The sequence below is a fragment of the Myxocyprinus asiaticus genome, chromosome 1, assembly GCF_019703515.2.
Source record: "Myxocyprinus asiaticus isolate MX2 ecotype Aquarium Trade chromosome 1, UBuf_Myxa_2, whole genome shotgun sequence".
In the NCBI taxonomy this organism is placed as follows: domain Eukaryota; kingdom Metazoa; phylum Chordata; class Actinopteri; order Cypriniformes; family Catostomidae; genus Myxocyprinus; species Myxocyprinus asiaticus.
The window spans coordinates 26521643-26535070 of NC_059344.1; the positions used below are offsets into that span (position 1 = coordinate 26521643).

At 39.1% G+C, this 13428-nt stretch overlaps 1 protein-coding gene across 2 annotated transcripts in view; it reads right to left on the bottom strand.

Moving 5' to 3' along the window:
• The window catches only part of LOC127410427 (DENN domain-containing protein 2B-like), a 76967-nt gene that overhangs the window by 14941 nt on the left and 48598 nt on the right, over positions 1–13428 (bottom strand). For both annotated transcript variants that reach the window (XM_051645750.1, XM_051645725.1), the window contains exons 5-12: positions 9738–9877; positions 9199–9414; positions 7264–7360; positions 7112–7156; positions 6187–6371; positions 5414–5523; positions 4207–4276; positions 438–515 (exon numbers count right to left, since the gene is read on the bottom strand). In XM_051645750.1, coding sequence (XP_051501710.1) covers positions 438–515; positions 4207–4276; positions 5414–5523; positions 6187–6371; positions 7112–7156; positions 7264–7360; positions 9199–9414; positions 9738–9877 — 941 coding nt within the window. The remainder of the gene's footprint in view (positions 1–437; positions 516–4206; positions 4277–5413; positions 5524–6186; positions 6372–7111; positions 7157–7263; positions 7361–9198; positions 9415–9737; positions 9878–13428) is intronic.

The window sequence follows — 13428 nt, forward strand, 5'->3', positions numbered from 1 at the left end:
TTTATACGCTTCAGATCAATTTCATGCGGTCTGTTTTGTTTCAGATATGAGGGTGGACGTCTCTGGAAATCAACCTCACTACCACGCCATGGTTTTCATCTGCTTTATGCAGTTTTGACAAAGATTACACAAAAGTGTTGAAAACATTCTCTCAAGGCAGCTTATGTTTCCATTGAGTATTATGACAACTGAGGTTGGATGCAATGTGGTTTTATACTTTCTCCACATTTTCATATAGGTGGAAAGTGGAAGTGAAGGAAAAGTAGTGGTTTAACAGGGCAGAAAGAGAGAAAGTAAGGTTTATTCTAAGCTGGATGTTCCTCAAAACCAACACAAGCCTTGCTCCAGCTGTGCCCATGTCTGACAGCCAGAGACACCGTGAGTAACTCTGTTTGGATGCTTGTTTGAGGTGTGTGTATGAGCAAGCCTGAGCTCACCTTGGAGAACAGGTTGAAACAGCCCAGTCTGCTGATGACACAATACACTTCAGGAAGGCGAGGCCCTTTCCCACTTGGCTGCAGGTGTGAGGAAAGATTACACAAGCAATTAAATCATACACATGAAGTAACTGGGGGGTTGGAAACAAAAGATGAAAGCATTCATTAGATTTTAATATATAGTCTATAGATGTTATTGTACTACATCTGAGAGAGGTCAAAATGGAGAGGAAACCAGATTTTTACATTCTCTGAAGAAAGTGTGAGAGGTGCTTGGCTGAACAATAGTCGTCAGCACAATGCTAAGATATTGTGCATGCTTGCCAGGGCATTACTATATAGTTGCAAATGTGTTCTGAGTGGTTGACAGTGTGTCACTATGTGGTTGCTAGGGTGTTCTAGGTAGTTGCTTATTAGCTCAAGTCAAAAGAACCCACCCACTGATATATGTATAGAACTGGATCGCTGACACAACAGTAAACTGCCAGCAAGAGGAAAAGCCACCGGAAGTGTTCGAGCGGCCATCTTGGTATGCCCAAACTGTCAGAGCATCAATGACTGCAACTACTATCGCATTTCGCCCTCTAGTGAAAATCATGTTTAATGTTTAATTTGCTCATTACAGATAATATTCGTTATGAGAGAGAAGATATACAAGAATCGTGATGTGAGAGCATCCACTTGCCCCGGTGTTCAGTCTATCAGTACAGCACAATGATCACCAAAGAAAGCAGCAAAACTGTCCACAAGTTGTAATACAAGTAGGAAAAGCTGTAATATTTGCTTGTTTTGGGGTGACAACACGTACTTTCCCTCGGAGGGTCCTTAAAGTCAAACCAGGATTTTTAATTTGCCTAAAATGCCCGGGATTTGCCTCAGAGCCCGCTTCGTGTGTAATAGAGGGAGGGAGAGAGAGCGAGGGCTCTTATTAAAGTGACGTCGAGAAAAAGGCACTTTTATATATAAACAAAACAAATAACTCTGAATAAATATTTGGATGTTCGCAATAAATATGTCTGATAATGTCTGTTTGTATCTTACCTCAGTTTCAGTGAACTTGATTACATTCAGCTGATCTGTTTGCCACTGAAGTTTGTTAGGGGTAGACTGTTTGATATAGATCTACATGACTCGCTCGAGCTTTCAAGAAACAGGAAAATTCCTGACTTTTAAAGGAATATTCCGGGTTCAATACAAGTTAAGATCAATTGACAGCATTTGTGGCATAATGTTGATTACCACAAAAATTTATGTTGACTCGTCCCTCCTTTTCTTTACAAAAAGCAAAAATCTGAGTTACAGTGAGGCATTTACAATGGAAGTGAATGTGGCCAATTTTTGAAAGTTAAAATACTCACAGTTTCAAAAGTATAGCCATAAGACAAAGGATATGCGTGTAATCATGATTTAGTGTGATAAAATCACTTACTAACCTTTTCTGTGTAAAGTTATCACCAAATTTACAATTTTGTTACCATGACGATGTCAACAAACAGATTTAAACAAATTTACAGCTCAAATAATACAAGAGTTTTAACAGAAGAATGAATGCAAGTGCATAAAATTATAAGCTTCACATTTCTGTGTTTAAACCCTCCAGAAATTGGCCACATTCACTTCCATTGTAAGTGCCTCACTGTAACCTCGATTTTTGCTTTTTTTAAAAGGTCAACATTATTTTTTTTTGATGGACAAAAGCCTTCCAAAAGACATTGCAACACATGGTTATATTACACAGAGTGATAATTCAAATAATAATTAAATATGTGTTGGAGTTTTGCGATGTAAAGTAAAAAAAAACATGCAAACATACATCCAAATGCTTCTTTAGATTTGACATAGAGTCCTTCGCTCGACAGGATATTAACTTTTGGAAGGCAGAGTTTACATTGCACAGTGATGTTTTTGCCCTGTGTCTCCTTAAAAATTAAATTATCTCTATGGATCCAGTGGTTAAATGCTGAGATAGACCGCTCCATCTTCACATGGCTGGCTAGTAGCGAGAATCAGTTCTGATTGCAATACACACATTCCTCCCCCTCTCTAGCGAAAACTGTCTAAGATTTACCGAACGTATAACAGCGGTGTGCTGATTAAGAATGAAAAATGTAAAAGATTGAAAAAAGAGAATAAGTAGGATGATCAGTAAATTATTAACAATTTACTGCCGTTACCTTGATAATATGTAATCATGTAAAAAGTAACTGTAGTCCGATAATGAGTATTTTAAAATGTAATTTAATCTAATTACAAGTACTCAATTTTTGTAATCTGATTACGTAATCCAGATTACGTGTAATCTGTTACTACCCAGCACACTCACTGAAAACATAAGATTTTCTATCAAGTCAATAGGCATACTGGGATGTTTGGGCATAGCAATATGGTGGCGCAGTGGCTTAATTGTTTTGATCAGCAATCCAGTTCTATATTATAAATCACCCACCCCAAGGCTCTATGATATTTTGAACCCTCCTTCAATGCAAGTCTAAGGGATTTTTCCACCTGTTTTATTGCCCACCAGGTGAAAATCATAAGTCGGATTGCTTAGAAAAGTAATAGCTCACCTCTCCTCAATAAACCACTGTTGCACAAACAGTGAGGGACAAGTAAAATAGCACGGTTTTACAGGAGTTAAGTAGAAGCAACAGCAATAGACAGAGAGAGAGAAAACCTCTAATCTCCTGTTGCTCTCTAAATTGCAGCTTGAAGACTTAAAGCCACATTAATGGGTTTAAGAGTTAGAAAGAGAGCCAGAGTTTCATGCTGTTTAAATGGGTTTTTAAAAGGTTTTCTTTAAAATGTGGGAACAGAATAATTAAAATAATGACCTCCTTTAAACACTCATCCCATGCAATATTGTATGAATTAAGTGTAAAGTATTCAATTTCTAGACATATCCTAAAGTTAAACAAATGCAATAGTACATCAGACTTAAAGGGAAGTTAAAATGGATGCAGAATCTAGTGCAAACAGGTGCAGTCCCACAAAATGAACAATCGAAAGCCTGGTTTTGTGTCTCTCAAAACACAAAGACACAAAGAATCCCCATTCCTCTTGTCCAAATAAGGTATGCAATTCTCCTCTGCTGCCTTTTTACAAATGGATGATTAATTCAAGCATGTGGAGCTAGGTTCAAATCCTCAGGAATGCTGCCCATATGCCAGACCCTGGACTTCCTCTCTGCAGGGAATACAGTCAAAACTTCTCTCCACTGGGCCAAATACAGGAGTTGAGAAAGAAAAGAAACTAAAGAAATCCCATAAGCCAATAATGAATCACTCTAAATGTAAAACTGAACAACACACAGGGCCAAATCAATAAAAGCAAGTTCTGAACAAGCAACTGCAGTGATATTAACAACTATTAGAGCGTATCAAATACATACAGTACAACTACATACCTGGATTCTTTTATATCGAAAACAAATGTTTGAATGTATGGAATGCTCGTATCAGTAACATGCATTTTAATGCAAACTGTTCAACACAACACATGAAGCACTGGAAAAAACTAATTCTGGTAGTCTGAAACATTCATTTTATTTAAATGACAAGCTTTTGATGGTTTGCATTTCCATTCTTCTCCTGAGAAACTCTCATTAAACTGGAGGGGCCATGTTTATGAGAATCTGCTTCTCTTTGTACAAGAAAAAAAAGAGCAAACCAAACACTCACTCAAGTGGCTGACCAATCGTCATTAAAACTCCATCCATATGCTTGCTCTTTAAATACAACATGTTACACTAACAAAAACATATGAGACTCACCAGAAGCCGTCTGCAATACCCAAAGCGTCTACTGCCATCTTCTCCAGTGAGCATGAAAGAGAAGGTCTCACTACAGCAAATCAAAGACAATCCACCATTAGTCCTCAAACCCCCATGTAGATCAGGTGATAAGAAGAAAAAGTGCTCAAAACCACTTGAGAAGAAATGCTCTCAAGACTAATAACTTGGCCCTGAGGCTTAACCACTGTGGTGAGATTTTATCAGAAAGCCAAACCATCTGCAATAAAACCAGAGAAGAACTCACCAAAAGTATATTTGTACATATTCTGAAGAAAATGTGAGAGGTGCTTTCCCATGCAAAACTCACTGCCACAATACCAAGGTGTAGTGGGTGGAGGCTAGGGTGTTCCTATGCGGTTGTTTTGTGTGTTGCTTTGCAGTTGCTAGGGTGATCTGGGTGGTTGCTAGAGTGCTGTGATTGCTAATTGTTCCAAGTCAAAGAGCCCACCATTATATTAATGTCTCTTAAAATCATCTCTGATCATTTAGAAAAAGTAATAGCACAATTCTACGCAACAAGCCATGCAATTTGAGGAATCATTCATGAGTTACGTGTGTTTAAAAAGTTAGTATCCCTACCCACAATTACAGTATTAACAATAATAAAAGTAACTGAGAGTTCATCAAATGGAGTGTGTTTTGTTTTGGAGGGAAAACTTATGGAGGTTTAAACTCAGTTTCCAGTTCAGTTTCATGTGTTGTGAGAAATTTTTTTCCTAATGTTGCAGTCACACTGCATACACGTCCAGACGCATACCAACGTACAAGCTTGATGAACTCTCACCTGTGAATTTGGATGATGAGAAGAAGTGTGACCAATATTTCATACATACTGTATTTCAAAGCTGCATGTTTGTATTGTTGGAGGACAATGAGTAGAAGGTATATTTTAACATTCTGAATATAATAATATTTGATATTTAAAATCTATTATTTATTAAAACCAGTAGCTCTCAAGCATGACATTGTATACTGTCCATTGCGATGTACAAAATAATTTTGCATGCTCATAGCCTAGTGTGACTGCAGCTTAAGATCCAAACAATGTGGGTGTAACTGTCTAGATGGAAGTACCATTCCAACAGATCTCTATAAAATCGCTCTTCAAAGGTAATGAGCCACAAAAGTCGTGTTTGTGCTTTTAAAAGGTGCTGGTAATGCATGGAATATAGAGATGCAGTGATACCTGTTGTATTCAGACACAGGGCTCCAGTCTTTGGCATCTGGGAAGCAGAACTGTGGGATAGCTTTGAGTCTCTGCTCAGCTTCTCTCATCTGCTTGGTGGGTCTGTCCAACTGTGAGGGTCATACAAGAAGACCTGGTAAGAAACATTCCAATATATTTGCACAACCTCTTTACAATGTCCCTTCAGACTTGTATTACTATGTAGAGTACAGTCTGTACAGAATACCCCCCACCCCTACCACCCCCTATGTCACCAACGGCCTGGTTTGGGCAGAGTGCCAACATATTTCAGCCTCTCAGGAGGACACAATCACTGAAGCAGATCTAAGCTAATTAAAGAACTATCTCTCTGTAACTAAACATGTGATTGCCATGGCAACGGTTTCCTGCTTACGCCATTTATTATCAATACATCCAAACAATAAAAGCTTTAAAAGCATCTGTATCTGCAGCCTTTCCTAATGCACATAATGGCATATTTAACTAAAACAAATCTGTTCCTCTGTAACTAAACAAATGTATAATACACTAAACATCTAAAAAGAAGTCATTTAATGAGAATGACATTCAGATAGCAGTAAGGATAATTAACAGTCATACATTAAGACACTATCAGGACATTGTTTGTTTGACAGCAGCCCTGCGAGTATTGACCCAAAGGGAGGCCAAAAGTTACAGGATTCCTGCAACAAAGCTATAGACATCAGATGTTGTGCAACATCTGAAATGTGACTCAAAAACAGTATACCCCCTAATTTATAGAGGATAGTCACCTTGGGGAACTGGTAGGTGACTTCTGGAGTAAAAGAGTTTTTGGTGGGCTTTTTCTTCAGTGAGACCACAACAAAGTACTCAAAGAGCTCCCTTTCCTGCCACTCGATCAACTGCAGCTCCAGCGTCCTGTAACTGGGTGCGCGTCGCAGCATGGATTGCAGCTTCAGTAGCCTCTGAGTGTGGGCTGCGTGACAATACAGTTTATTGTAGTATAGTGGACGCACATGTGTTCAACAACACATCAACAATAAAATATAAAGCCACTTGTCACATCTTAAAGAGGTAGTTCACTTAAAAATAATTCACTCACGTTGTTCCAAACCCATTTGACTTTCTTCATTGTAACACAAAAGATGCAAGGCAGAATATTCATATCATATGTGAAGCCTCAGTTACCTTTTACATTCATTAGATTGTTTTTCCATACTTTTGAAAGTGAATGAAGACTGAGGCTGAAGATTCTGCCTTATCTCCTTTTGTGTTAAACAGTACAAAAAAGTTGTGCAGTTTCGAAACAAGAGTGTGACTGAATGATAACAGAATCTATCGCTTTAAGAAAAGTCTATCACCAAAATGTTATGAAAACTTTTCTCTCTCTTTGATTGTAAGCTATGGTGCAGTATGTTTGTATATTGTGTGTATATTGTCATTCTGAATTATATGATGTTCATGTAAAACACGTATGGTTTTAGCTTAGATTAACATCTGCAGTCTGGTAATAAGGTGAACTTTTAATGTAACAAAATCTGTGGAGCTCATTCTCACCAAACGCTCAGGCCTGACATTTACTTGTGACAAATCACAAGGTCATGTTGGCTTGTTTGTTCTAAGGAAAGAGTCTTTGAGCAGCACTATGAAAAACACTCAACTCAAATACACTGCCCACCAGGGACTGTTACCCAGCCATATGTGCTGATCCCTCACCTTTGAACCTGTCATCGGAGTCACTTTCACTCTCGCTGTTGTCATCTACCAACAGAGAAAAGGTTTGCTTTATGTCAAAGGGTGAACTGACAAAAATGTTTGGACTGAGCATTGAAATCTGGGGCACTTTCTAAGTGCTAAAAAGGCTTTACCTCTTAGAGATGCTGTTTCGATATATGAAAGTGAAAGCTTCTTTAGTCTCTTCTTGCCTCTTTTTGTACAGTAGATTGAGTTTATTCTTTGCACCACCTGGTAGGAAAAAGGGGTAAAAATGCTTTACAACAAACCACTGAAAAAGATTTTCAAACTGACCCTTATAGTCACCCTGGATTTGTTATTAACACTATATAGCCTTACATATAAAATTATAGCCATAAAATTCAGATTTTTGGATATGGGACTGTTTATTCAACCAACAGACACAATTTAAAATAATAATAATAACAAATGGAATGTGATTTATATATTGTGGCAAGGAGGGGGGCGGGGCCGGGCCGTAATCAGGCTAATCAATCCCGTGAGAGGGATAAAGACGGCCAGAGGTGGCAGTTCGGGAGTGAGAGAGCTACAGGCAGCTGCCCTGTATGCGTTTGTGTTGTATGTCTTTTGTTTTAAGTTAATCATTAAATTATTATTTATATTGTCAAGCCAGTTCTCACCACCTCCTTTCCCTTTTACCCTGTTACATTGGTGGCGAAATCCAGGAAGGAGGAGGGATGCGCCATAGTCCTCGCCACTATCATCCACCCCAAAGGAGCAGGCCATCCGCCGGGGGACTGAGGAGCCCGGTCGCCTGAAAGCGGAGGAACAACTGCCAACCGCGAGGGGAGGAGGGGCTCCCTAACGACCGCTGCAGCGGTCGGGCCGCTGCCAGGGGCGGAGATGACCCCTACCGGCCGCTGAAACGTGGTGGGGTCAAAGAGAAGACCGCCATCCACGAGCGGGGATGGGCTCACTGCCAACCGCCTGGAGCGGGAGAACTGCTGCCAGGGGCGGAGGAGACCCCTACCATCCACCAAAACGTGGCGTGACGTTCCATCCGCCAGGGGCTGGAGGACTACCTCCGATCCATCCGGGGAGGAGCGGCTGTCATCCACTAGAGGGTGGAGGAATGACTGAGGACCAGGCTACGGCATATCAGAGAACCGGTGAGTACGTTTTTTTTTTTTCTCTCTCTCTCTCTCTCTCTCTCTCTCTCTCTCTCTCTCTCTCTCTCTCTCTCTCTCTCTCTCTCTCTCTCTCTCTCTCTCTCTCTCTCTCTCTCTCTCTCTCTCTCTCTCTCTCTCTCTCTCTCTCTCTCTCTCTCTCTCGCTGTCACTCCGTGTTGGCCTGTAGAGGCTTTAGAAAATGAAATATCCAATATGATACCATAGGCTTTATAGTCAAGTTTTACATGTAACATTTTAAGAGGCTGCTGTGTCCAGATGAGAAAATTGTTTATTTTAGCAATAAGTAAATTATACAGTGAGCCCCAACAACCCAATGAGACCACTCTATAGCAACTTGTAAAATGTGTGGGAAAAATAAATCCTTCAGGGCAGTCTTTCAGAGTGGTTATGTGAACTTAAGCAATGTATTCCATGTTTGTTTTGAACCCTACAGTAAATGAGCATTATAGTTGTGGGCATTTAAATTGTGTTTAATAGGAGTTTTACCTACAAAAACATCCAGCAGCAGAGAAAAAGAAGCTGAAAGGCAAACTGGGGTGCTACACCTAGTTCAGAATAGCTAACTATTAACTCTTAATGTCTGCAAAACTCTATAAACATTATATGAGAATGCTGTCTAAAGGATCCTTAAGACATAAAAAAACATTAATCCATTCCTTCAGTGGTAACTACTGCTATTTGTCTGTCTAAATGTATTTCCTACTTATTCTGTGCCTATGGATCTGAAAATGTGTTACAAAAGGACATGTTTCAATCTAAAGTAAAGCTTTTAGAATCTATCACATCATGTTAGAAAGAAATAATGAATTACAAAAAAAATCATTACAAAAGTATTTATTAAAGAGTAATGTTCAACTAGTATATGGTCATTCCACTCCTCCCAGTTCTACCCTCATTGAATTTGTTGTTCCAGCATACCTTAGGGACTCGTTTCTGCCTGTGGGAGGCCAAGGTATCAGTGGCAGAGCTCAGGCTGTCATCTAATAGGCCACAAGGGGAGGAAGGCAAGCCCAGCTGGGGCAGCAGCAGCATGTCATCATGGCTGTGCCTCTTTGACAGGCGGGATGGGTGCTGGCTCTTTTTGTCAGCAGGACCAGGCAGCTTCAGAGACTGACTGCTCGGATTAGATGGCAGCTGGTGAGAGAGAAGTTGATAAGAGATTAATCTTCTTGCACAAGTGAAAACGGAAGACACATAACAAAAATGCAATATTTGTACACTTAAAAAGTTGCATAGAAATAAACTGTTCAGTGTGTTGCCAAGTATTTAGCAAACAAGCATTAACTGAATTCAAACTTCACAACCTCTATAGACAATTGTTTGCTGCTTCAAACAGTAATATAACTACAGATTCCACAGCAATATGGTGAATTAATCAATTAATATCAAGCACTGAATATACGTAATTTCGAAAAGCAGGTGCTATCATTACTATCTTACAGAGCAAATGAAACTACCTGTGGAGGTGTAATGGACTTCCTGTCCTGGGAGGTCCATATCCTGTTGAGTGAGTCCCGAGACCTCTCAGGTAAGATCCGGGAATTTCTGACCAGACATCTCCTCACTGGATCTACAACCTCATATGGATTCTCTTTCTCTGTTTGCAGAGAAACAGGGGATAGAGAGCAAGACTTAGACTAAAACCAAACACCAACTGCCCCGGAGCAGACTTAAAAGGTAGTGAGGTAACATTTCTTCTTAAGGAGTGAGTGGGAGAGACAGACAGATAGGAAAAGGTTGGGAAAAGGGTATGGGAGGGGGTTGAATAAGATAATGAAAAGAAGGAGCCAGAGGCACCCAATGGGGCAGCTATTGAGGGCTGAGAGAGGATTATTCATGGACGTTTACTGATGACCTGCTTGAAACTCAAGTGCATAGATTCCAAAAACAGTTTCTGTTAGACATAAGCTGTTGGACAGCACTTTTTCTCCAGAAAAAGGGCCAGTGATGAGTCAAGATAAGAAAATGCAGACTGTCCAGAATAGAGTCAAGACTCCATGTAGGACTCTGTATAGCAGGGGTATTCAATTAAAGTTCCAAGAGGTCCGGTCTCTAGATTTCCTTCCCAGCAAAGGTCCGGACAATAACTTACATGGTGTTAGTAGTCAGTATAGCTATGAAATGACATAAGGAATGCTGATTTTTTTGAAATGTACATTTCCAAGTTGGCAGTAATAGTACTTTGTAAAAGAAGAAAAAACCTTCAAAGTCAAAACAGTCTCTTTAAAACTGGGCAAGGATTAGGACATTGGGGCTCCAGAGACAAAACCAAAGTAGTGGGGTTTGGGGTATCTTCTACCAAAAGATTAAAATATTTCAATGAGTTCATCAATCGAGAGCACTTTGTTATAAATATTAAAAGAAAATCAACTGTTCATTTTGAAGCTGATTGACAACAGTCCAGTATTTGTGTTTAAATATTTTTAGATACACAAGGGGCATAGGAGGCCTTGTGACTATTAAGGAAATATATTGTTTGGGGGTTCAGGGGTATCTCCTGAGAGAAAATTTTGAAAATGTAAAAGTCAGAATGGACAATTTCTATATTTTCCTTAAAATGAAAATCTACCAACAACAAACAATGTACAGCACAATAGTGAAGCTTAAAAATACTGTTAGCTAAAGTTAAGTAGGGCTATAAATGGTCAGACTATCAAATAATGGGAACATTATAATGAGAACTCCAGTATGCTACTAGTAAAATCCGCTGATATATATATAAAGAACTGGATCGCTAACGCAACGGTAAACTGCCAGCAGGAGGTGAAGCCACCAGAAGTGTTTGAGCGGCCATCTTAGTATGCCCAAACTGCCATAAAGCATCAATGACTGACAGGTAAAAACACCCAAGTTTCACCATCTCCGACCTGCAGATACGACAGTTGCATTTCGCCCTCTAGTGACAATCACGTTTAATGTTCAATTATCTGTTATGGATAATATTCGTTACGAGAGAGAAGATATACGTGGATCGTGATGTCAGAGTATTCACCTGCCCGGGTGTTCAGACTATCAGTACAGCACAATGATCACCAAAGAAAGCAGCAAAACTGTCCACAAGTTGTAATGTAAGTATGAAAAGCTGTAATATTCGCTTGTTTTGGGGGGACAACATGTCCGTTTGCCTCGGAGGGTGCTTAAAAAATTAAACCGGGATTTTTAATTTGCCTAAAATGCCCAGGATTTGCCTGTTTTCATATTGAAGCATTTGCTGTAGTCATACATGGCTACATGTCATACATTACATGTTCGTTTGCCATTTAAACCTAGCGTATCAGTTTAATTTCAATCAGCTTTGCTTTGTGTGTCTCCCTCAGGCGCTGAGAATGAGGGCGAGAGAGCGAGGGCTCTTATTCAAGTAACCGCGAGAACAAGGCACTTTTTTGATGAAAACATAAAACTCTGAACAAACACTTCGATGTTCACAATAAATAAGTCTGAAAAAGTCTGTTTGAATCTTACCTCAGTTTCAGTGAACTTGATTACTTTCAGCTGATCTGTTCACCGATGAAGTTTGTTAGAGGTAGATACTGTTTGATATAGATACACATAACTCGCTCAGGCTTTCAAGAAACAGGAAAAATTCCCGACATTAAATAAATAAACACATGTGTAGAATGTCTGCGTTGGAGGGATGTACATGCAGATTGCAGATATAAAATCGGTTATTGAATGACTAATGTTTACTCACTGAAATTAGATTTTTTCCTATTAAGTCAATAGGAACACTGGAAAGTTTGGGCATAGCAATATGGGGTGCAGTGACTTCACTGATATGACATCATGAGCAATCCAGTTCTATATACACCGTTCAGCCACAACGTTAAAACCACCTGCCTAATATTGTGTAGATCCCCCTCTTGCTGCCAAATCAGCGCCAACGTGCATCTCAGAATAGCATTGTGAGAGCATAGTTCAATGGATTGTGAATAATATAATTTGAGCACAGATTGAAAAAGTACATACAATGTTGGAATAGAAAAACAAATACAACTTAATCATGAAGAATTTGAAAAACTCAGTAATTTGCATGTCTTGATTTCATTGAGTTGATCTCATACCTTTGGCTTAAATAATTATTATTACAGTAATCTGTGTTAAAATGTGATTCCTTGATAAATATAGTCAAGATGAACAAATATCATTCTATCGGGCTCAAATAATTTACAAAATCTAATATTATAATAAAAAATAAAAAAAATGTAATAGGCTAAAGTCATTAAAGTCAGGCCATAATCTGTGTGAAATTAAGCAATTCGACAACACTCTTAAAAAATGAAGTAACCACCTGTGTTGCCCATATAACATCTGTCTGTCTCCGTCAAGTGAATGTTATTAAATTCTTTCATTTAATTATTCATTCCGTGACAATTCTTGTCTGTCAAGATACTGTAATGAAACTAATGGACTGAATGTTGCCAGTGTCAGTAATATATTGTACTAGTAGCCGTTGTGTATATCCCATTCAAAAACAGAACCCAACTTCTATGTCTTTTTTTAATGTCTTTAATTGTCTTATCATTTCCATACAACACATTAGCATATCACATCTCTCAGTCCTGTTTCCCTCCACTAGATACACAACAGGTGTCTTACAAAAGAATGCAATAATATTTGTTGATCTTATGCTACATTTTGTAGATTATAAAATTACCCCCTGTGCAACTGCTTTATTTACTGTAGAAAGGAACTCTTTGGAGAGACAGAAACACATGACAGCATTGTCAAAAAATGCTGACCATGATAATCACTCCCTAACTTTGAAAACCGAGGATTTTTACGAAAAGCTTCACAAAAGACAAGCTACCATTCAAAGTGGTAACCAACTACACTAGAGCCGGACCATATGAGGTGTACTGCTGAGATTTGCCCCAGCACCATTAAAGCTGAGAGTCACAATGACAGGCCTGCAATTACCCAGAGTGCACTGTGAGGCTCCCAAATGAAACAATGTAATGAAAGCATGCTGGAGAAATTATATGCCTTCCTGACCACTCATGTACAGGCGGGTACTAATCAACTTTTCTACTTAAAGGACCTCTACAAAACACACACAAACACACACACACACACACACAATTTGATTGTGCCTCTATTTACATAGCAGGATTTCAGAGGGAAAAGGATAGTGAGTGCTTGGTGATTGAC